Below are 25,685 nucleotides of genomic sequence, written 5' to 3' on the forward strand. Positions count from 1 at the left end.
GGAGACGAACGCCAACTCCAGTCTCCATACCTATTTTCATTAGCGACGAGGGAACTGTTTAACGTTCTACGGTAGATATTTATAAAGCGAGCGTCGTCGCCTCTTCGTCGACCCTTCGTACCAGGCGGTGGTGCGCGGACTTTTGGGGTGGTCGGTGCCCACCTATCGACCCTCTCAGCTCTCCTGGTTTCCCTCTCGCTCTTTCCGTCGGCGTTTCTCTCTTTCGGCGCCCCTTTCCCCTCCTCGCGCTCCCCCCCGTTCTCCGCTCTACCACCGCTTTTTCTCTCCCTCGACCCCTCTCATTTTCCACTCCTCGTCCTCTCTCCTCGTGGCAAGCGACCGATCTTCGTCCGCAGACACGAGAAAAAAGTGCGCGACCAGCGACGGAGCGAGAGGGCTAGAGAAAGGGGTGAAAGAGGGTGGCCGGAGAGAGCCGGTGAGATACACGCGGTGAAAAACGGAAGGAGAAAGAGACCCGCGTGTTCGCGTGCGCGCGCGCACATACACGACTATGCGTGCATACACGCACACATTCTAATTTTAGCCGGCATTCGGCGCAGCTGTGCCACCCACATGTATCGTGCGGGCTCGAAAGTCCGAAATTTCGTGCAAATAGCACGGGAAGGAAGCCGTCCCTGATTAAACCGGTTATTTCCTAGGGAAAAAAAGGCGCGGGGAGACCGGGCGAAATTTACAGGAAATCGGGTTATTAGTCACCGGTACGTCGGCGAAAGGAATCGCGCATGCGGAAGGGAGAGAGAACGCACCGTGCGATTTTAATAAATTCGTTAATTAGGGGAATCGCGACCGATTCGGCTTTTGTCTTTATCTTCCCTTCCGATCGCGTGACCGTCGCGCGTTATCGAATACGACGTCGGAGGACGGCAGTTTTTTTTTTAAATTAATTCGCGTGATGTCGCCGAGATTATTAATTGGCAGCGCGAGACAACCTAAGCTTGCCGTGCAACTTTCACGCGCGTTTAACGTACCGCCGAAGCAATTTTGGCCGGCGGTTTCTATTTGGACACTTTATGAAGCCAACACGCTTCACGTTGCAGTTTCATCATGTACCACGACGTTTATTACGTGGAATTTCAAATTGGTATAAAATGCACGCGATATTACAGTAATATTGGCATTCTTGATGATGACGTAATAAAGAATGGCTTTTCATTCGTCACCACCGATGCTGGGAAATAAAATTAATTATTAATGCAGCGGGAAGAGTACAGCGAATTTTTTTTCTTGTTAATCACTGCAATGTATTGTTTATCGAATAAAGTTTATTAAGAGGTTGTAATAAGTGTGCAAATTGTTTCGCTTGAATTAATTGGAAATGTTTGATCTATAAATGTATAATATCCTACCGTCTCTTGAAAATAACTTCGATAAGAAAAATATTTTTTCGACAAAATTATAGTTTATTGATCTGCAGAATTATTTAAACGCGAAACTATCTTAAAACAGCAGCTTAAGCGATCACATACATTATTTACGCATTATATTTGTCTGCTTTTTTAATATTCTCGACAAGTGGAGCCGTTCTATATGAGAAGCTATTGTTAAACATGAATCGACGAAAATGCGGAGTACATTTCTGCGAGTTAATTTTCCGTATACCGCCTGTATCCTGATGAATTTTCCAAAGAGAATCATAGCGAACTTCCGGGCACGATGCTATACAAGTGCGTATTCATTACGCAAAAATTACAACGACGCCGTTGGGAATAACAGCTCTTTTTCCCTGTACGCGAGCCTGCAAATACTAATTCATTACAAAACTAGCTAAAGATAGAAAATCGCGTGGATATTATATGACTGAGAACTCGATTTCCTAGCTTTGATTAAGATTATTTCGATGAAACCCATATTTCACTAATATGCATGCTATTGCAATAGCGTGCTTAAATAAATTATTTTTTACTTTGCGATAAATAGTATTTTGGTATCAATGGGGGGAACAACAAACTATTATTTGTTATACAAACTATTTTTACATTGCACATATTTTTGTATTTATAATGCGGCTATATTTTGCTACTCTTGTTTTGGATTATTTAGAATGAAAATAAATAGATTCGACCAGCATAATCCGTGAAAAAGACAAGGATAGCCTTTCTAGGAAAGCGACAGATGTCGGTTTAAAAAAAAATGTAATGAATATTTAAGAAGTTTTAGAATTTTTGCATTTTTCGGGGTTTGTGCAAATTTTAAAAGTAGTGCACTTTGAGAAAAAGACTGTCCATGTTTAATAAAAAAAAAAGAGATCGTTCATTATAAAATGTATTTATTATTTATTGTTCGACATTTTGAACTCTTAAATATTGACTTTTTTATTTTTATTTATGCCAAAAATTACTATGGTGAATGAGTAGAGCTGCTCTCTTACAAAATCTTTTTCATTCATTTTGAAGATACTCAAAGTCGCAATGTGGAAATACACGTAGCTGTGTATTAAAATATATTTTGCGAGTAAGTATCATTAACGAGCGTATAATGTTAAACCTACACAAGATCTCATCCGTCTATAATTGCTAGTATTATGACGCGCACATATTTTGATCGCCGACGAGCTTCGTCGAAAGCAGTCGTCTAGGCGATCGTCTCTAGCGGAGCCTTGCAATTAGCCTCGCGATCGCCGGTCGTCACATGGAGGGATTCTCACGTGGCAGTCGGTCAGGGCCGTGGAGCACGCGTGGGTCGTCGACAAAAGGGGGATACCGCGATGGAAAACGAAAGAGCGATATCTGTCGGACGATCGGATGCCAGTGACGGGGTAGCGAGGAAAAGCGCGGACATCGATGGCGAGGGAGGGTCGGGTCGATGATACAGAGGGGTGAGAGTGCAGTTTACCTATAACCCATAAATCGACCCCACTTTTCTATTAAGAGACGCACGATTGACTTGCGTTGGTCGGCTTCCTTCTCCCCTCTCTGCCTACCGATATCGCCGAGAGAGAGATGCCTCTTGCACTCTTCTTTTTTACTCTTCCCACTTTTCGGTCCCCGCTCTACAACCGGTACCCGACACCCTACTCCCTTCCCCTAATCAACCTGCTTGGTACTCCTCGCCCCCGCTGTCTCGTTCGTCCATCCCCACCTGCCGGTGCATCCTGCGCAAACCTCGTTCAATCCCCTACCAACCTGTTCGTCGTCGAGTTTTTTTCCGCGCGCGAGGAGAAGCTCGGAAACATGGCCAGCACCGTATCGACGAAGGGGGGAATCAAAGACTCGCGATTCTTCTTCTCCTCGTTGCGCCACGCCGGCCGATTCCCGACGTTCACCGTCGATCGCGCGTTTCTTCATTCGGCCGACCGCGATTACATCGGCGGAATAAATGGACCGGACAGAAGGGGTTAGGGCAGAGAGTTACGCGTATAATTTCGATGATGGCATTAAATTCTTTTAATCTCTCCAATTTACGTTTCACGCTGACGTAATCAAAGAGTTTGAGGTAATAACAAGATAAACACTTATGGTGTTACTCGTACAAGGGCTGATATTGCAGCTGATATTTTTATTATTGGTTGAGAAATTATTCCTTCAAAAGGAGATATCGTGCTTTCTTGCAGTTTTTCACTTCTCTATTATATATTGCTTTAGATTAGAGACTAATAATATCTTATTTAATTATTTTAAAGAAATAAATTAGATTCTTTAGAATATGAGCTCATGAATCTTGAATTCCTGGTCGTACACGTTGTAAGCTAAACAACGAATGCATTTTCCTTAAGTTTTGCGATTTGCATGATTCGGCGAGTTTTCGGATATTCGATTTTCTCTTTTTCGGCATGATTATAACTTCTTGACATTTAAATAATCTCGGGACATTTTGAAAGCCGGTACAATGGATACGCCGCGCGTTGCTCGTTCGTGGATGGACAACGGGAATCGAAATGGAAATCCAGATGTAATTACCAATCCGCGATATAATCATCACGAAGCTTCACGTATTAGCCCTTTAAATTTCGTCAAATGCACCGATGCGCGAGGGCGCGGCAGAGAGAAAGAGATAAACGGCCGCTCATACGGTTCTATAATTCAGGGGGTTATGAGCATTTGTACAGAGCAACGTAAACCGGGCCGCTCTTGATAAATCTAGTTAGTTTCGCCCGTCGCTGATAAACATAATTAAAGTGTAATCTTCCCCAACGTGCGTGCCGATGAACGGCTATCTTCTAATATCGACATGATTGGTTATGCGTCGCGATATCGGTGTGATATCTTATCAATGTATATTGCACGCTTAAAAATTCAATTCAGTTTATATTTGTCAGTTCTCTTAAATCATGCTAGTATCTTTCGCGCGATATTTTCAGAGATTTGAAAAAGAATGCAGATCGATGGTACTTCTTGACCGATAATTTATCGCATTTACCCACACAAATATGCATATGTAACGTACCACCGAATAATTAAGTGAAAATTAATAATTTATATTGCACTCTATATGAATACGTAGTTATATCCTGTATTATACCGTCTTTTATGCGCATTATATTATTATTTTGCACGCTAGGTTGTATTCTGATTTATATTAAATACCGCGAGATGTTTCATGGGGTGGGATAATGTGCGGAACATGAAACTAGAAGCCAGTTTCACTTGTGGTATAGGTTGATTTCTTCTGTTAATTTGATTATATCTAATAATTCTCAAAAAATAACAATTAATATATATAATATGAATAGAGAAATATAAATATGACAGCATATATATATATATATATATATATTTTTTTTTTTTTGAGGCTTCTTCTCTTAGTAGAATTTATATAATTCTTTATAAAGATCGTTGAAGTCGCCGAAAGCTCACTGGTATCTGAATGAAACCAAAAATCAAACGTGCTTGTTTGCTCAGCACTAAATATTTATTATTTCTTCTCTATGAAACTTTATGCGCATTTGCAACTCATGTCAAATCAATCAAACTATTGCATCCAACGAAGAATTTTTATTCGAACTGGATTTAAAGCGCAACGGATGTTACGTTCTACGGATCCGATGCGTGCTCTATCGAGTGTATTACGCATACATGCATATCGATACATCGACTAAATGCCGCTTCCGATTATACTTGACTAATGCGTAACCTTGGTACACACGTATTAGTTACAGATGACCGCGCTAAAATACGTAATCCGTTTAAAGCGGTCAGTAGTAAGTTCGGCGTGTTTCATTGATCAGGCATATCGAGTCGTTATATATTATTGATCGAATACTCGTTGTTGACATTCGTGAGGAAGGGTGGATTATAGCTAACATTTTTCAAGCTTAATTAAAGATGCAAACATATATTCAATCAGATACGTAATGGCAACGTATAAGCTTTAAAATACCGTGTTGCGTCTAAACGGCGTAAGGCAGCAAACCGATCGGTGATAATTTCGACGCGTCTCATTAAGCATGAGGCATAATCGATCGTCAAACAGCGGCCGTGTAAACACCCGGCCGAAGACGGGCGCATACATTACGCGCCTCAAGTATCGCATATAGCACCGAACGTATCGCATCGTAGCCGCGGGGATGAAAGTGAGGGGGAAGCTGGTCGGGGGGGATCTCTTAAAATACACCCCTGGGGCGAAGTCGAGGAGAGCGGCGAACGCGCGAGCGACAGAGACAACCGATGCTAGATCGACGTCGGCGGTAGAGTGGAGGCGGAGGGGTGGCCGGGACAAAAAAAAGGGAGAGAAAAAAAAGGACGGAGGAAAGAGGAAGGACGGGGGGAAGAGAAAAATGAGGGTGCGCGAGAAAGGGGGTTGAGACGTGAAGGGAATTCTAGTGAAAAAGACGCGGGGGTCGCGGAAAAGGGTGCCGCCCCAGCGACGAATTTTCGGGTACGCGGCCATTGTGATGCGGGGGCGTGGCCGCGCAGACGCTCGAAAAGAAAAATCGACGCGGTCCGCGGGGATGAAGAGCAGCGCGCGCGCCCCGCGACGGCGGCCTAGCGCAAAAAAAAAAGGGAAAAAAAAGGGCGGCTAAGAGGGCCAGAAAGAGGGAGGAAAATGCGCGCGGCCGAGATTCTGCGCCGCGGCGCGGCGGACCGCGCAACCCTCTCTCGCGAAAATCACCCCCCTCTCTTTCCTTCCCTCGTTCTCCTTCCCGATCCCCGGACGCCGCCGTTTTCTCTACCTATCTCTCTCCCGCGCGCTTTTTCTCCGCTCGCGACTGACTATGTTCCTTGTCTCGCTCTTGCTTTGGCACCTTTCGCGCTCCTCCGCTTTCCCCTTTCGTCACGGTAACCACCCCTTTGGTGCTTCTCACGAGTCCTCTCCTTCTCCGCGTTGCCGGCTAGAGTACCGGAACAGGAGCGTCGGCGCGAAGGGGTACGCGGGGGGAAAAGGGGATTAGCGAGGAACACAAGGAGATGGAGAGGGACGTGCGGGGAAGAGGGCGACGGTGGCGGGACTGGTTGTAGGAGTACGTAGAGCGAGCGGCATCAAAATTATTTTCCAGCGGGCACCACCGCTGGCGCGGTACCACCCCGAAATTTCAGCCCTTTAATTTCAGATGGTATGATAATTCGTGGCGATATTTCACACGAGTCTGGAACCTGGCTCAACGTGGATTTTATTGTGGCTAAGGGGGCACGGAGGAGGAGGGAGGGACCGTGCACGGCACGCAAAATTTCTCGGAATTACCAAAAAGGCCCTACGAGAAGGGACGCTCGGTGAAGTTGTTAATTAATCTAGGCGTCTGGGCCGTGCTCGTGGTCGACCGATCTCGCCCTACGTCAAATTGAATACGCCTTTTACGTGCGTCGTGAATGTCGGATATAAACGGGTCGCGCACGAGAAAGTTCTTCTCTCTATCCGATTCCCGATATAACATTTATAACATTTGCTTGCTCCCTGAAATCATTAATTTCGCTAATAAATTTTCTTTTAAAGAAAACAAATTACTAAACCTAAACGATAGGATATTGTAATTAACGCAAAATGTTTTGTAAAGGCTTTTAATGATAAACAATCGAAAATTGCTGATTTTCCAAGAGACATGCAACGTAAAAGCGGTAACCAAACAATATTGTAATGATTCATGCAGAATATTAGTATGTAACACGAATAATAATTTCACTCCTATACTGTGTTGTAATTATTAGATCTTGCGGCGATTATTCATGATTTCATTTGAAATTTATCGTAATAGTAACAATAGTAAAATCTGCTAAAAGGCTGCAGAGAGAGAGAGAGAGAGAGAGGAGAAAACGGCATATACTATTATAATATAATTCATATAGAATAATTAAAATTATAATAAATGCGCTTATGGCTTTATCGAAATATGCGACAATTCGACCAATAAACGCAGACTTTAATATAAATTTTGCGAAAGAGTTACAATTCTCTCAAGATTGAATATTTTTATGCTAATAGAAGCATATAAGTAAAAACAGTGCATAATTAAATACTTGAATATATATTATATTATTATATATTATAATGTTATATTAAAAAAATTTAATATAATAATGTCGTATTAAAATTAATTAAAATAAAAAGGAAAATAATTAATAATGTTTGTTAACTGCAAAGAGGATTGTAATTGAACGAGATGTTTATTATACTTTAGGATGGTTTCTTTCACATAAAGTAATATTTGTAAAATTTGATGCCATAAAATGCATACAAGATTTTTACGAGGAATAATCTCAAAATATTATTTGATATTGTTCTCATTTGAGTTTTGTCTTTTAATTATTTATGAGTATAAAATTATAGAGAAAGATAATTTATAATTTTTACCCATTTTTAAGACTTTTGAGATCAAATTTAAAGATAGAATTGTAAGAATCTGTGTAGAATTCTCTGTAAAAAGTATAAAAAAGTATGAAATTACATACATTTTTGTTTTGTGCATTTAAAATGTGTTGGTGCGGTAATTCTTTTTAATTGTGCTTTCTTACACTTCTACAGTAAAGCGCGTAGCAAGTCCGAGAAGTGAGAAGAACAAATAATAAAAGACGAAGGAAAAAAGCAAAAGTTCCAACTTAAAAAGAGTAAACTTACGTTTTAAAGAGTGTTTCTTCAGGATAATCTCGAAGTCAGCCGCGATACCTAACCCCGGACGAGCTATAGGCGACCGCGCAAATGGGCTAAATACCCTCGCGTGTTTCAGCATCCACGGGGGTGTCGTGGGTGCCGCTTGTCGGATGGGCGAGGTAGAGCGAAGGGAGGGTCAGCGTGTCGAGAAGCACCCAGGACTTTATCCCCAACAGTGCAAAGCGGCGCAATTTTGTTTTCGGGGGTGGACGGAAGGTACGACGAGGTCGGTTGAGGATGGGCGAAGAGTTGCGGTGGGAGGTAAAACGGGGGCTGTGGAAGAGGATCAGGAACCGCGGTCGGGCGGAAGAAACGAGCGGGAGAGGCGGCAATTTTTTAAAATTAAGGCTGTTAAACCTAATCTCCAGGTGTGCAGGCGCAAGCGCGTAGAAGTCGTAAAAATTCTCGTACGCCGTATCTGCGTTCACGATCATCTCTCTCCGTCTCTTTTCTTCTCTCTTTTCTGTGTTCCCGCTTTTCCACGCACCCTTTCTGCCTGCGCCTTTCGAGCGATGTCGCTTGCCGCGCCCCCGACGTCCCTTGCCGGTGGTTAAATTGCCGCACGAAACGTTCTTAATGTCCAACCACGGCGACCTCCGTCTCTCTCTCTCTCTCTTTCTCGCTTTCTCTTTTTCTCTTCCTCTCTCTATTTTCTCTCTACCCTCTTCCCCCTCCCTCCTCCTCTTCGTTCATACAACTATTTCTCTTTCTCGCAGTCTATCCGTCGGTCTTTCTCCTGTTTCGTACTTTTGCGGACCTTTCTCCCGCTTTCCCTCCTGTCTCGCGTCGCGGTCTGTTTTCCGAGGGTCGCTTTTCCCTCTTTTGTTTTTCCGCGAGACTCCCACCGCCCAACTCCGTCGTGGACGCGCGAACAACCGCGATGGTCGCCGCGACGCTCGTCATCATGCGCGAAAGAAGCGCCCAATGTCGGATTACGAGCATCGCGGTACGACGCGATAAAATGCACGAATTATGTTATATATATCGCGCCGTTTATCAGACATCATATTTTTGTTAGTTGAAAGCGCGCGAATAAAATGCGAGCTTAAATTCTCACGCTTATCGAAGCGATTGTTGATTGCAGAGATGCGTCTGATCAATCGTGGACTGTTTCTACTGATTGTAGAAAAATTCAAAAAAATTATATGCCACGGGTTAAATGTAAACATTAATAGTTTTCTATCGGCTTTTCTATCTTAAATACTTTATGGATTTAAATAATGAAGTCTCCATATCAATTTATATTAATTACATCAATTATTTTAAAAAATTTTAATTTTAATTTTAATTACATTATAATTATTTATATTAAATATACATGTGTATATGAAATTATAAAATTTTATTTCAGTTATTATGCCTTCTGTAGGCAAACTAAAGTGTGACTAAGTCATCTTGTTTACGTTACGCAAAAAGAGAAAGAAAAAGGGTTGCACGGCATGCGTGTTGCCAGATTAATCTGAAGTGCGCGCGTGCAAGCGAGGTATTTGACTCGGCAAACTCGATAAATTAGCGATATTACGATGCAGTATTGGAACGACCTTTGAAACAGCGCTGTCTGCAAATCGCGACGGCGTTTGCTTTCATCAAACGTCGCGGCAAGGCGTTATTGATTTTGAGCTGCGGCAATTATCGTTTCGATTGCGAGCATCGTGCGGATATCCGCGGACGTTCGCGGTTCTTCTCTTCCGAGAATTCATCTCTCGCGCGCGTTATTTTTATTTTCAAGAAGAAATGCAACGTGATCTCCTTATTTATACTATCTGTATAGAAATCCGCATAGAAATCCCGAATCAACCTCCGTCGCAATTACTGGTCCATCAGAGACCGACAGACGCCAGTTTCGGCATCGAACTGCGTCTGTCCGCGAATATCCGAAAAGTTAGTGCTGTTTCCGCTCCGCGTGTCATGGTGATGCGGGTGGCGCATTTTTAAATCGGCGATCGCCCGAGAGAACTCGTGCGGGAATAAACATCGCGGAATCGACGGAAAGCTCACATCCGTTACGCTCGCCGCGCGTAGAATTTCACTTTAGCGATTTTAGATATTGACAGAACGGATATATACATATCGTTCATATCGATACTTCTTAAGAATTAACGGAAGACAGATTGAGAATTCCTTTACAATATATTCGTTATTGATTTTATAATCGGTAAGCATTAAATATTTTATTTTATTTTATAACCACATGTACACATGTGTATATGTATGTGTTTTTTTGACGTTTTTATCCCGGAATTCTTTTTCGATATATTGACGGAGAGTTATACAGTACTATATTATTATTTTCTTATATGCAAAATTGATTCCATAATTATCAGATATTCTCTCAATTATAAATATTTTGATAAATTTGAGTCTGTTTTTTTTAAAGAGTAATCTTATGGTATAATTGTAACATACAACTCGTTAGTGTCTAAAAATATTACAATCTAAATATAAATTTATTATTCTTTAGAAAATTTCAATTCAACTTTGAATAATATAGAATCTATTTAAAATCGAGTAGAAGACAAAATTTTTATCTATTTACATTCTTGAAGCTTAATTGTTAAAGACTTAACGTAATTTTCAATATTAAATCGTCTCCGTCATTATTGATTTTTATTACACTAAAGTAGCTATCCTTCTTCTAATTGAAATTTGAATTTTTGTAATGGAAAGTAATTGCTCTTAATAATAGTTCTTCAATATTCTATAAATGGGTTTTCTCGCGTATTGCGCGGCATATTTTGGTGCTGATGGACGGCAGATTCGCGCGTTTCTACGTTATCCATCATTATAGCGAGCTTAATGGCCCGCGATCGTTATTGCCGTAATTCGACGACTTTTGATCAATACTTCGCGTTACCAAAGTGATGATTTTTAAACTTCAATATGACCACCGTGCGCCAATGAAGTACTGCCACGACTGTTTGACGTCGATCCGTCGGCATTTCTCACCTTTTCTTTTTTGAATCGTTATTCGCCGCATTCTGCATCTACCTGTGAACGTCAGTGGCGCTCAATCGCCGTAATGGAATCGATCATAGAATCCGCTTTTGAACCTCGAATTATTGCTAGAAAATTATCAGCGCGTAATTGTATCATAATTATTGTAATTAATAAAAATGTACATTCTCGAATAAAGGATAAAATTACGGGAAGCTTTAATCCAGATCAATAATTTATAATTTATACACTCTCAAAAATGCTTAATATCAATGAGTAGTACTTTATTTATTATATTCTAATTATTTTACTCAATTTTCATCAATTTATTATCTGCATTATTTAGAAAATTGTAGCGTTATTTGTATAATTGTTTGTAATAATCATGACGTTTATTTCTGAAATGTTAACTGTAGTGAATATATATACATTTGTCTATAATTAATGACGAAGTGTATTTCTCGTAAATTAATAAAAAATTATTTCAATGCATTACTTGTACGCGTGATTGTCGCTGGCGCTGATATTTGCGATATTACTACTTACTGCCGCCCATCCCCTAGCTGCTTTGAATCCCGTCATAAATGCATTCTGCATTGGTCGTCTGCTCATTAAATTACGCATTTGCTTTTTCTATTCTTTCGACCGTGATTGTTCTCGAATTGCGTGCATTGACAAATTGCATCCTTGAGAACCTCTGATTGCGCGTGACTTAATGGGGGAGACTTCGCCAGAATTTTATTGAGTTATTAAATTATAACCGAAGCGTTGCAATTCAAATCTATCCTCGTCCGTTTTTAATGAGACGGCTTGATCGTATTTTGTCGAGGAATCGAGATAAATATTCGTCAAGATTGTAACGGCGCGGCGTCCATCGCACTAAAAAAATAATAACATTTGCAGGATAAATAGAAGGAGGCGGATAATGAAGAAATAAATGAAACGTGACACGCTCGATCCAGCACCGTGAATTTTTCAAAACCATTTAAAAGCATTTCGCTGCAAGTCGGAAGTAGCTGTGTGTGCACTTGCGCGTCTTGGTATTGGCAAAAATTGAATAATACAACGACCATTGCACGGAATTTCCAGCAAGAAATTTTTTTCCGCCGGAATTAAACAAATATGATATTCTCCGACGTTTATGATACTATACCGTTAATTTTTTATTAACGATTAATTATAAACTTTTCGAAATTAAAGTAGCTTTACTGTTTGATATATAGAATTGTTGCACAAAATAAATTTCAGCTTTGTTTTATAAAAAGAATCGATAATGTGATACATCATGCAATTGATGCAATTGATTAATTAAATCTAATTGTTATACATAATTATATTAATTATATTAATTAAGATGTGGTTCAATTTTTCAAAGCTCCTTCCGCGGCTTAGGGATAAAGGATCTCGCTGATCTGGCATACTAGTATCGAAGTCTCCGAGCAACCCCTCGTAGGAGAACGACTAACGCGCCACGCAGCGGAGGGTGTTTCGTCGCGTTTCTTCCCCGATCGGCAAGGTAGGGTGTCGTTGCCAACCCTCTCGAGGGGCCCGGGGTTACCGACGTTATGCATCGGCGAACGCGGGGCGGCCATCTTGGAAAAACGAAAGCGGACGACGCGGCGACGTACGAAAAACAAAATGAAAGCGCTTGCGCCGCCGCACCGGTATTGAGCGAGGCCCCCGGCGCCTTTTTGCATTTTCATCCTCCTCCCCCTCCGCCCCGTTCTCTACTCCTCTCGCACCCTCTTCGCCCTTCGGGCCCTCGAATCGCTATTGCCCCTCGCTGCGCTCCCTCAGTTATATCCCTCCACGCTCACCAGCCACGCTACTCCTTCTCACCCTCGTCAATCCTCTTCCTCCTCCATCAAGCGCGAGACTCCGGCGTTTCTGCCGCCTTCAACCCCTCTTGCTGGTCATCGCCATGGCCGTTTACTTTTTTTTGCGTTTTAACACGTTTTTAAACGAACGCAAAAATAAATACCTGCATCTTGATTGAATCAAGGTCTCGCCGTCGATCGGTTTCACCGATTTTACCGGAGACGCCCGCCGACGTCGATTAAGCTTCGCTTTTTCCGTTCCGCGTCTTTTTTCGCTCTAGTAGCGTATTCGACGATCGGGATCGAATACCGGTAAGCGAGACAGCTGTTTCCTCGGAATCGATTGCTTCTGCGAAGCAGAAAGATTCTCGGCTCTCGCCGCAACGGGAGGGGTGAGACGATGCAAATCGCGAGCGGGTAGTTGCGTGGCGCCCTCTTTTCCGAGGAACACGTCTAACGAGTGGAGCAAACCGGCGAAATTGTATCGATTTAATGGTACGACAAGCCTGTTGTACATTCAATTTTCACTTATTGATGAATTTGTGAACCATAACTGAGTTATGACGAGTATTTTTAAGTAATAGCATAATAGAAAAGAACGCAAAATACATTTTATATAATAATCTCTGCAAATTGTACATTGATATCATGTACTAACGTTTCTTAACTAACTAAACTTATGAATAATAGCGTGTCCGATAATGCTTGAAACGAACAAATAATAGTGATAAGCCTGTTGTACATTCAATTTTCACTTATTGATGAATTTGTGAACCATAACTAAGTTATGATGAGTGTTTTTAAGTAATAGCATAATAGAAAAGAACGCAAAATACATTTTATATAATAATCTCTGCAAAGTGTACATTGATATCATGTACTAACGTTTCTTAATTAACTATACTTATGAATAATAGCGTGTCCGATAATGCTTGAAACGAACAAATAATAGTGATGTCTGCAGCTCCTTTTGTTGTACTATATAGTTAGCTTTATATTTTTATTTCGACAGTAGACTCTTAAAATTCATTTTCGCCGATCAGTTTCGTATTTGATATCGTGAAGCGGAAAATGTCCTTTTTGTCTGTGTCTATGTGCGTATGTGCATGCATATATGTATATACACGTAAATGCTACAATTTCAAACCATGGTATGACAAAAAAATATGCGGTGATCAAATATCTCGTGATTTAAAAGATAAAGATAAAACAATTGATTTCCTACGTAATAATGTTTAGTTATAGTTCAATTATAAATACGATTAATATATGTGTTTCCGTGCATAATTAAAATAATAATAATATGTTTCTGCGATGTGTATACAAAGAAAATCGAGCATTAAATAGAATAGAGAGTTGATTTTCGAGGAAAGTTGGAGAAAAAAAATTAGTAGGAACTCAATTCTCAGCTTTGACGTTTTCTTTTTCCGAGAGCGAGCACGTCCAAAGTCGTTTATTGCGAGCAGTCTCAAGTAGCCTGACGTTCTGTCGTTTATCCCCAAGGGGTAGACGAAAGAATATGACACGAGGACAAGCCGCGGGAGTAATATGTGTTTTATAATGCAAGGCACCGAGGATGGAGGAGGGAAGAAAGAGGACGGAGCGAGGAAATGTTTTCGCGACCCGTGATACCCGCGAGGGCGGGAAAAAAAGTCGGCGGTCTCTCTTAATAATCTCACATTCTTAAGCACGCCGACTTAATTTGCATTTTAACCGTGCAGCTGAAAAAAAAAGAATTCCGCATCGTTTCCAGAGACGACGACGACGACGACGACGACGACGTCGGTTTACCCGCCTGGATCGGCAAACTTATCGCACGTCAGGAGGGCATGAATTTTTATTTCTCGTGTCACCGGATAGCGCATTCTGTCTTTCTCCCGCGCTCTATAAAGGTAGGAATGTAGATCTCCGGTGATCTCGGGTTGACCGGTTCTCTCTCGATGTCAGGAGTAATAAAAGGATTACCCGTTCTCGGCGCGCTGAGCAAATACGCTGGATTTCCGACTGAGAAAGTCGATTACGAATTTTCGTTGTCTTTTTACATGCAGATCCGGTATCTCGCTGGAAACGATAATTAATCTCATCTTATCTTATCAACGTATCAAATTGAAATTGATCAAATACTAAAATCTTGTTATCAATGTTTCGAAAAAAATTTGTTTCTTCTCACGTGTATAAAAATAAATTTTACTTTATTTTTATATCATGATGTAAAAAATGAAAGCTATCTAATAGAAAATCTAATAGAAAAAGCAATATTAAGAATTATTAGAACGTAATAACTGCTTAAAGAAATCACATTACAAAGAATACATTTGTTAAAATCATAGATGTCTTTACCACTCTCTTGTGTAAATCACAAGAGAGAACACATTATAAAATAATCTTGCAAGACGTTTTCACGGCGATCTCCCTTAATACTCTTTTACGAGCTACTGCGTCCCCTTCGAGACCTACGTTTTATTAAGGGTCGTTACTCCCACTACATTCATGTACATACGCTTATCCGTTTGCAAATGCGTCAGTGTTGGATCCCCACCATACTTCGACGGAGCCCCACTCCTATTCCTTTCCTAGCCCTTTCGTAGAATATAGTGGTGGGGTGCGATTAGATGCATAGGGGAGGTTAGATGAAAATTTAGATGAAAGTTTAGATCACGTTCGTGTCTGCAGGGTGCGTCAACTCTGCCACGTATAAGGATTTGTACACATCACGAGATTGTACTGTAGCTTAATAATAAGAGATAATCTCTTTTTTTTTGCAATTGCAGTATTTATAGGATTTAATAGTATTTTATTTTTGATCGAGTTATAAATTATATTTTTGATTTCTTTTTATTTCTTTTTATATTCAAAGTGTCGTTCTCTTAAAATATTTTTATTCTAAAGACTGCTACATTTATACAATCTATATATAACATTAAATTAATTAAGTATTCAAAATAAAGAAAAAATTAGTTCGACAAGGACGAAAAAATTTATTACATCGAATTATCGATTATTTGCATTCAGTAAAAAAAATTTTGGAAAGTAAAAAGATATTAATATGTCTTCTACCTTTAAAGACGCGAGAGTAGAAGGCGCAAATTGTTGTTTGTACGTAATAAAAAAGCTATTATCGTTATCTTTAGCGCAATTAAAGGCAAACGTTGCGGTTTTCTACACGCAGCAGTGTCATCAATTATCCTAATAACGCTATTTAATCACGAGCAATTACTTGGATATATGCATTTCGGCGTACTGACAGAGCACACTGCTGCGCGACGGTGCATTAGAAATCCTTAGAGCTTAAAAGGGCAACAATGCGGCGGAACATACAGAGCGACTGTTCCTCGGAGAAACCACTCAAAGGATTTACAAAAGCATAACCAACCAACGTGAGCTCGCTGCAGAGAGAATGCGAATAAATGCATCGCAGTAATTATCAGGGAACGGGACAAGTGAGTAACAACGCTGCTGCGTAGTTCTAACAAACTTTCGCATTTAATTATATGCTCTGTCTCTTGCGATCGCGATTGCACCCCTCGCCGGGATAAATGGCCGCGATAAGGTATTAAAAATGCCGAAGATTAAAAGCGAAAGTCTAAATGCGGTCTGTCGTATGCCCGATCTGCGATTTTCGTGCGAAGCATCAAAATCGATCGTCAATTGAGTTTCATCTTTAATCGATTATTTTTAATATTTTTGCGGCGATGAATTATTTTTGCGAGACATCTTTCAGATTCGCGCGGCGCAAAAAAAGCGTAAACACAAAGCGAGCGGGAGGAAGCGACAGGAAGGCCTACGGGCGGTTCGAGACGCACGTAGTTCTCGAAATTTCGAAAAAAGCGTCTCTTTTCTCATGCATTTCGCGCGCGGAATCGCGTTTCGCGACTGCGTCGACGTTGCATCGCGCATTATTTAATGGACGGTTTTTCGCTTTGTTCGGCCGACTCATTAACCGCGGGGCCTCCCGATTGTACTTTACGCTCGTTCTCCGCTGCACCGGAGAACCGTGGCTCGTTGTTCCGGAGGGTGGGACGCAGGAGAGAGAGAGAGAGAGAGAGAGAGAGAGAGAGAGAGAGGGAGAAAGAGAGAGAGAGAGGAGGACGGAGGGGAGGAGACGTCGCCGGGGGGATGAAGTGGAGTGGAAGAGAGTGGCGCGCGCGGGAGGACGTGCAGTCGCGTCGTTGCATAATGAACAGGACGCCAGCACCCCCAGGCCCCTCTTCTGCCTTCACCGAAACCCCCCTTATCTCCCCGTAGGCGCCTCACTCGCGCGCCCTCATCCCCGTCCTTTCGTTTCTCTCCCGCGCGGCCAACCACCCCCTGCCTCCTCCCCCTCGACTCCACCCCTCATCAACCTATTATTTCTCCGTATTACGTTACGTCGCGTTACGTTACGTGCCGCGTCGCTGTTCGAGACTCGGCGGAACGGCAAAAATGATGATACCTTCTCCGAGAAACAGGAGCATGAGATCGCCACCGGGATGTTCTCGGCGCCCAGATGCCGTTCACGGGTTTCTTGTTTCCGATTGAATGATAGTGTGGTTTGATGTACATCTCTTATAGATGCTCGAGAGATTAATATAATCAAAATTATTAATATAGTCTAGATCGATGAGATAATCCTACATGCGTAGAATAAGAAAATTTAGAAAGATAATCGAAGTGATTTTTTTTCTAAAGTATCTGAAAAAAATATTTTTAAAATTGTCGGTGATGCATCTACCTCTTTTTTTTCTGATAGTACAGTATAAAATTATTGTGCATAGATTAATCGAAGATGCGTCTTAGCGTTACATATGCATTCTTTCGAATTTATCTCTATTTTTATGTGCAACGCGCGCAGAACTAATTAACGAACGACGTTGTATGCACTGCCAGGCAACGATAGAAAGTTACCTGGAAAACTCGCTAAAGCGAATCTAGACGGTCTTTTTATAGCGGCCCCTCTCGCTACCCTCCTATCCGCGCCGTGTATCCCAATTTAGCACTCCCTTTTCTTCGCTCTCATTGAAACGTTGGACAGACATCCGTGGATTAATGCAACGTTTCGTGACGTCGGCCAGCACATAGCGGGTAATACGATAGTGAAATTTTAATACCGTGGCGCATTTTTTCCCCGGCTACGAATCTTCCTGCCTTGGTGTAGGTATTATCCGCTTTTTCAAAAAATATTTTATGCGCGGCACGATTTCACCGTAATGCAGACGCGTGTAAAACAATTACGTCCAAGTTAAATAATCAAAGGATATCTTGAAAAGGAAGATTCTTCGGCATTAAAGTTGTCTCCGTCGACATAATACGTAAATTTCAAATTTCGTTCTTCAGCCTCATGATTACTCCGCGTCCTCCTACAAGATGACATTTTTTTTGTTACAGACAAGGCACATTTAACTAACGGAATTCGATTTTCTTGGAAACTACCCTCTCGCGGGCGGACGATCTCGACAGAAACGCGTTGCTGTTAGATTTGGTCTGCGACCATGAAACGACGTTTCCGGTTTTCGGGCGTTGTTCCGGTTGAATTTGGAAAGAGGACTGTACGATGAGGATAGAACGCAACTTTACAACATGGACAGACACGTACAGGCATGACAGGGTGCTGCCCTCTGCGAGCTAAAATTAGAGGGTGCTGTCCGAAGTTCTCCGCTACACGTTTGCATTTCCTATGCACTATTTCCCACGTGTAGGTGCGTACAGTCTCGCGCGAAACCCATTCCGCCTGGCCGGTCGATGCGCGCGTACAGAATTTATCAGCTTATCGCCGATTGATTTATTGCGCGCAAGAAGAGCAAAAAATGCGTCGAACCCATGAATGAAACTGTTTTCGCTGGTTCCGCCACACACGTTCACGCGCGCGCACCAACGTATCGCCGTGACTTTTTATTCGACGATATTTTATGAAAGCGGTTTGTTAACGCGCGCAATACTCGGCAAGTATTTTTTTCGGTGGTGCCGCTCTGTGTGTGTGTGTGATATGCGTTTTGTTATTTTTTCAACTTATCGTATACTATTAGTATACTATTTTGACTTATGGTAGACTGATTGCCGTTAGAAGATTTTAATGCTAGATAATGACATATGCATTTGTCAAATTTTAATTAATCAGAGTGCTGATCCTGTATCTATTATATTAACATTTGCATTGCATAGTTGTTACAAAGCAATTGAAACGAGACGAATAGAAGATTTGAAGAAAACTTGATTTAAATAAAGAGATCTGTTTTCTGTGTTACTTATATTTAGATATAATCTATCTATCATCGTTTAAGCATCAGATAATTAGTCATTAGGACTTATTAAATGGAATATTTCTTTGGTCTGATTTTTTCGTAGACTGTCTTGAAAAAAAAGGAAAGCTACAGCTACTTTTAAATCGCGTATAACTGCATCATATAATACCCCCTTGCTTTGAGAACAGTCGACGAGTCGAGTCGACGACGAAATCACTCTCGGAAATTGCGTCTCGCGATCATGAACGATTTTCGCGGAGGATTGTACGCACGTATCCTCTCCAGAGGCATTAGACATAGTGTATCGGCGGCCGTGCTCGTGCGCGAGTATTAGACACCATGCCCGCAGCTCATTTGCCAACTCCGGCAAATTTACCAAATTTAAATGCAAAATCGGCCGGTGCTCTCCGCCGGTTCGATGGGGGCGCGAGCGAGACGGCGATAGTGCGGTGCGCGGCATAGACCAAGAGGAGAAAGATGAACACAGAGGATATGAGAGACGGAAAGATAGATATAGGAACGAGAGGTGAACGAGTGCGAGCGAGAAAGGGTGGTCGAGGGGTGGCGGTGGCGGCAGAGGAAGCGGACGGAAGAAAGACGGAGAGAGGAATGAAAGAGGCACGAGCGAGAGCGAAATATAGATAGATAGAGGCACGATAGTGAGGGCGATGTGAGAGAGGGTGGATGCAGGAGGAATCGAGAAAGAGAGAGGAAGAGAAAGACACAGAGACCGTGGTAGGAAACTCAAATGGTCGCAATGGTACGGTATAGTAGTCGCCTGGTTGTCAGGCGCAGCATGCGATTGGTTCGCTTTGACTGTATGTGTATCTACCTCTCTCTTCTCTTCGTATGTCTAGCCTCGATCGCCCGTCTTTCTTTCGCAATGTCATATTTACTACTTTCCGACTTTCTCGTTTCCACGCATCCTGCGTACCTGCGTCTCATTTCGTTGCCATACAAAGGTAATATCCGCAATCCTCGAGACGGCTTGATGTCTTCGACAGTCGGGCGAAAAAAAGGGGGACGCTTTGGCCGAAAACGAGAAGATCAGCGAAGGGAGAAAAAGGAGGAAGCAAATGCATCCATCTGCAACAGAATTAATTTCTTCTTTTTAATACGGAAGTTTAAATAGTTAAACATGGCTTTTTGTCACGCTACAGCAATTTGCGTTGTGTACGCAGTATTGCAGCGGCAATGAAGTGGCTACAGAGGTACATATTTATCGTGTATCCTCTTGATCGAGATATTAAATGAATGCGATAGATATTAATTCGATGACTGCAAAATCAATGAATACTTCTCTCCTTTTGAATCTTCCTACTCTAATAAATTATATATGATAAATTGGAGTTGTTTTGATATTGGAATAACGCGGGTCATCATATTTTTATAACGACAAAATTAAAGTAATTAAGAATAATTTTCTAATTATTTAAAAACGACTACATTAAACACGTTATAATACTCCTCTGTTTAATGTGTTTAACAAATATTAACTTTAATTTTATTAATCACGCAAATTACATCTGTATCACATTTATTCTACTCTAACAGTATACCTGGATTTATCGTACACATTTCAAAGTATTTCTTTTTAATCGTTGTCGAAATAAAAAAAAAACTATACATGTGTATACATTTTATATATACATATACATACACATATACATACATATATATATACATATATGAAAACGTGCAAGGTCGGTGCTCGATTGCGGATCGAAACGGAATGCGGCGTTGATTCCGAAGGAGAAGAAGACACGTTTAATCGGACGCGTCCGATTTCGAGCTGATCTAAATTCTCAGCGGAGAAAACTAGCCCGCTCGCTAAAATCGTCAATCAATGTCTCTTGCCGCACCCCCGCCGCGCCCAGCATCCGGGCGCGCCCGCCACCCCCGATCCCACCCTTACGGCGGTACCACCGTCGATCGCTCGTCGTCACGCGAGCACACACAGCCAAAGGGTTGCCAATTATTATTCGCGGTACACTTCGCACCGTTTTGTTGTTCATCGGCAACGCCGTTTATTATTCATCGTTCATCATATTGCGGTGCCCGTTACAACGTGCAGTTACAACACGACGACGGGCAGAATACGCCGGGCCGCGTTGTTTCGCATAGCGTTACAGCGTTACGCCGACGTTACGAATGGCACAGAGGGCGAAAGCGCGCGTACTCGCTTATACCCTCGTGCTCTCGTACTTTCGTGCTCGCTCGCTCGCTCGCTCGCTCGTTCGTTCGTTGACGCTCTTGCGTGTACACGCGCGTGTGCGCGTGTCGGTATACCGCGTGTACGCTCGTCAAAATACAAAGTGAACACGAGTCCCGCCATGGGGACGTTTATTGTGCACTCGTACGTTGTTTTATCGGCGTTACATTACGCGATAGTTTTCAGTATACTCCTCCCCCTCCTCCGCGCTTCTTTTAATAATGCGCATTACGATAATATCCCTTTGTGGCCGTGAGCTCGGCGGACGGGAGGGTGGTCGCGCGGGGGTGCGGTTTTGATATTTATATACGTTCGACGTCGGGCTCGCGAGATGAGCCGGGTGTAAAATTCGCCGATTGCACGCCTCTTACTCGGCGATAATTATTTTGTAATTAAGCCAGCGTCGAGCTATTGGACGCTGGCTGATACAAAGCTTAATCCACGCCGGTACTCCTGAAGAAATTTCCGCGCGATATGCATTTATTATATTCCGATATTATGCGAGCGTGTGTCACTAAACAGAAAGATTAATTATACATCGGCAGGCTGCGAAAGTGAATTACGCGAGTGTGAATTTTAATTAAAACGAAGAAGCGCAAATATTTGCGGAATCTACTTTTTTTCGGTGCACGAGACGTTTCCCGCATGTACTAATTTTAACAAGATTCAGGATGTCGCGCAAACAAATGTCAATGTTCGCATATATTGTTTGTTTTCAATATAAAATATTTTTAATATGTTAATTCTTTCCGCTGGTGTAACATGCACAATATTGAAATATACATCTGCGGCATTCGTTGCGCATGTATAAAATTTATATGTAATGGATTCGGAGCCCGCTTGATTTGCTCTTCGTCGTATAGAAAATTATTAAATTGCTGTTTACAGCAGTGGATAAAGAAATGTTGCGCGACGAAAAAATGCAACAAGTTTTTAAGAGAAGACGTATACGTAATACGGCAAATAGATTATATCAATTGTACTATTTCACTCGTCCGGTAAAAATTACTCATCGCTTATATTCATATATTTCTACAATTTTGATTACATTATTTACAATATTAATCATGTTTATAATTTTAAAAGTTGCACCAATGTTGCATTATAATTTCAAAGAATGAGTTGCACTTAGAATGAATATTGTCCACATATTCTACCTTGTAATTATATGCGACCATAAATGCAAAATGTGAATATAGGATTCGTAATTCAAGGAATGCGTGTACTCAAATTTAGAGTCAGTCTCGCCCGGTAAATTCTGAGCGTGCGGAATAATGAGGACGAATGTCGCTAGCATAACTGGAAAGAGAGAAAAATCTTGGACGACCAAACTTTCGTATTAATAGGGGAAATCCGGAATGTCTCCGACACTGAGAATAAATCTCCGTGCCCCTCTCTCGCGCTCTTTCGTTCCAGTGGTATAATTTTAAATTGCCGCGAAATTTATGGAAACCGACTTCTGCACGCGTTCTTTTCTTTTTCTTTCTCTCTCTTTTGCTGCATGATTCAAGTTTATAAAATAATAAGCAACTCGAAACTTTCGCTTTTCGGGATGTCATTCGTCAAGTACAATCCACGAAAGTGCGTTTAAAAATTTCAGATGTATAGAATACAACGGATGACTTTTGCATTCAAAAACGCAATACAGAGCGGTTTACACAATTTTGTGCATCAAATTTTTAAACATCGTTATTGTAGATATACTATGATTTATATTTTTTTGTACTTTCTTTTTCTTCTGACATTAATATTGACAATAATAGAGAGAGAGAGAATAATAAATACTTTTTTATAAGTCTTAAAGAAAATGGTCTTTGTACATTTTAAATGAAATCTGTCATTATTCTCGTGATTTTTTGACGTCAATATAGGCGACTTTTAAAAATGTCTCCGGACCCCATTTGCCGGACAAAGTAATTTAACACGAATTAACATAAATCACTCAAGTTTCGTTCGTGGTTATTCGCTCGCTCACACGTTGGCTCGACAGTTTGCCATCCCTCAACCAACCCCGGCCGCCACCCATCAGTGTTACCCTCATCCGATTCGAGCCAACGGCCGATTACAACGTCCCGACAGAAATTTTCAATTTTCAAACTTTTCAGCCACGGGCTCTCGTACTTGTTCGAATAATTTCCAATCGACTGATTCCTTCCGCAATATCTTCGTCTTCCGCTTCATGTCAATATCGACGAGTTTACAATTTTCTATCGTCGAACTGCGACAGGTCGCAAATGCTCGATCTCCTAACTGTTGACGAAGAGGATCAAAAGTAATACATAATAACGGAGTCAAGCCATGCGGCAGAAGAATCTACGTGGCATTTTTCGTATAATATACAGAATATGTTCTAATTAATGACAAAGTAGATTATTTCACAAAATAGCCGGCTTTTATAATAAACTGTCAAGCATCCACGATCTTGTTAAAGATAAATTCATTTAGAATATTAAGAAAACAAGAGAGAAAATAATCTACCATTTTAATTAGAGATTATTCTACATAAGAATTTAATAGTATAAAAATGCTTGCGTTGCTTCTGAAAGGAGGTATGCTAAAGATTTAAGTTGATTGGCAAAAATATTCGCAATTTTTTTGTCTCGCACTCATCCCCAGGGAAGACGCAGACATGTCATTAATGCTCCGTGCATGCGTCTCACGTTAAATCTTCGCTCTCTCTTCAAGCTTTATTAACCATTTGCGGCGAGCTTGCCACTCGCTATCCAATAACTGGCGCGGCCAGCCAGTCGTTCCTTTTTATTATCTCGGATAAGACCAGGTATAGCACCTTCATTTGCAATGATACGCACGTACGCCGATCAGCTTTATGATACCCAAGATGCATTTTGTTCGTGATCGTTCAAAAACCTTTATTCATAATTTTCGATATGGGAATATAACATTAGCTTATCTAGGAGGAGTAAAAAATGCTTTATTTAGAATAATCTTTATTTGTTTCATACGGCAAGCATTGTTTCACACAGCAAAAAAATTGTGCAATTATTTCCATAACGACTGAATTCTATTTATCGATAACGGTTGAAGATGCTGTTCTCAAGACCGGTTAGAAAAAGAGTGATTGTATTTAACAAAACAAGTTTCTTTTCTTGTAGATCTCCATGTAAGATTCATACAGTTTGAGATGAATATGTTCTTTCGTATGCAAATGACACAGCATCATTTTTGATGATATAAAACTTGCGCGATTTTATTAATATGCTCAAAGTAAAAATTAAATTCATTGATAAATTCTCATTATAATGAAACTGTATCTGTATGAAAGTATGTATTATAATTTATAATTTTCAATTATTTCTTGACACGCAATTCATTTACAAATTATTGAATTATTTTATCTTGTTTAAAATCTTTTATACGAATATAAATATATTTACAAATAGAATAAAGAATTTTTAAGATATTTGCAAATTAATTAAACTAATCAAATGAAATTATATAAAATCAGATAAAATCGATTCTTTTCCGTCTTTACAATTTTCCTAAAAATATTTTGAATTATTTCAAGATATGATCTTTAAAGAATAAGCTTTCTTTCTTCGTTCGCATAAAAACGAATAACCGTCTATCGTTGAACGAGTTTTGAAATCACGGACCACCGCGGACTCGTTTCTCCACGCAAGGGATGTCGTATCTCGTCTAGGGAGAGAACTCGTTTTCTCGCGAGAACGTGACGCTGGACCGCGAGGGATGCTAACGTCTCGCGGGGATCGTCGTAACGGCAGCGGCAACCCCCAATGGATGGACGATGGACGATCCAGTTTTTTGGAAGGAACCAGATGAACCGGTGCAGACCCCACCTGGACTAGCGGACCCCCAGCCGTTATTCAGGTTTTTACGCTTGTCCACGAAGTGCCTTTGATATTCAAATTCGGCGGCGATTCACGCGATCGTAAGGATCGCGAAAATCACCTTTGGCGCTTTTGAGCCCTCAGTGTCGTCGCGGTCGCGTTGTCAAAGAGACGGAACACAGAGAGGTTTTTGAGTGAAAAAGAGTGTCGACACTATCTCTAGCTGACATTCTGTGAATAAAGAATTCTTCTGCTTGCGCAAACTTTGATGTACAAGAGATAGGCATTCGTTACAATCTTGTGTTACAATCTTTCTCTCTCTGATTTATATTTCACGAGGTGAGTACAGATACGATCGTCAACGGACAATTTTACATTGGCGTGAGATTAGAATTGTGATAAAAATTTGTGTATTTTAGAATTGTTAAAGTTCGTCTATCAATTACATTAATATTTCTATCGAGCTATTTGATATATCAATATAAGAAAGTCTAATCTTTAAATAATAAAGTTTCCTTGCATAAATCATTTCCTTGCTGGTTGGATTTATTAAGCATTATTTTTGTATCTTTTTTTTAACTTTTTAATCTGATAAATATTAAGTGTGTATTTACCCATTAAATACATGCATTTATAATAAAACTATTGTTTTCAT

The 25,685-nt window shown here is 40.9% G+C and overlaps 1 protein-coding gene and 1 pseudogene across 1 annotated transcript in view; both read left to right on the forward strand.

The window, feature by feature from the left end:
- Positions 1-8,112: 8,112 nt before the first annotated feature.
- On the forward strand, positions 8,113-8,960 carry LOC112639366 (annotated as a pseudogene).
- Positions 8,961-24,987: 16,027 nt separating this feature from the next.
- Positions 24,988-25,685, forward strand: part of LOC105252040 (pancreatic triacylglycerol lipase) — a 29,246-nt gene continuing 28,548 nt past the window's right edge. The window contains exon 1 of the mRNA XM_020027757.2: positions 24,988-25,070. Within this exon, the coding sequence (XP_019883316.2) occupies positions 24,988-25,070 (83 nt within the window). The remainder of the gene's footprint in view (positions 25,071-25,685) is intronic.

This window comes from Camponotus floridanus, unplaced genomic scaffold (assembly GCF_003227725.1).
Source record: "Camponotus floridanus strain SB8 unplaced genomic scaffold, Cflo_v7.5 scaffold6, whole genome shotgun sequence".
Taxonomy (NCBI): domain Eukaryota; kingdom Metazoa; phylum Arthropoda; class Insecta; order Hymenoptera; family Formicidae; genus Camponotus; species Camponotus floridanus.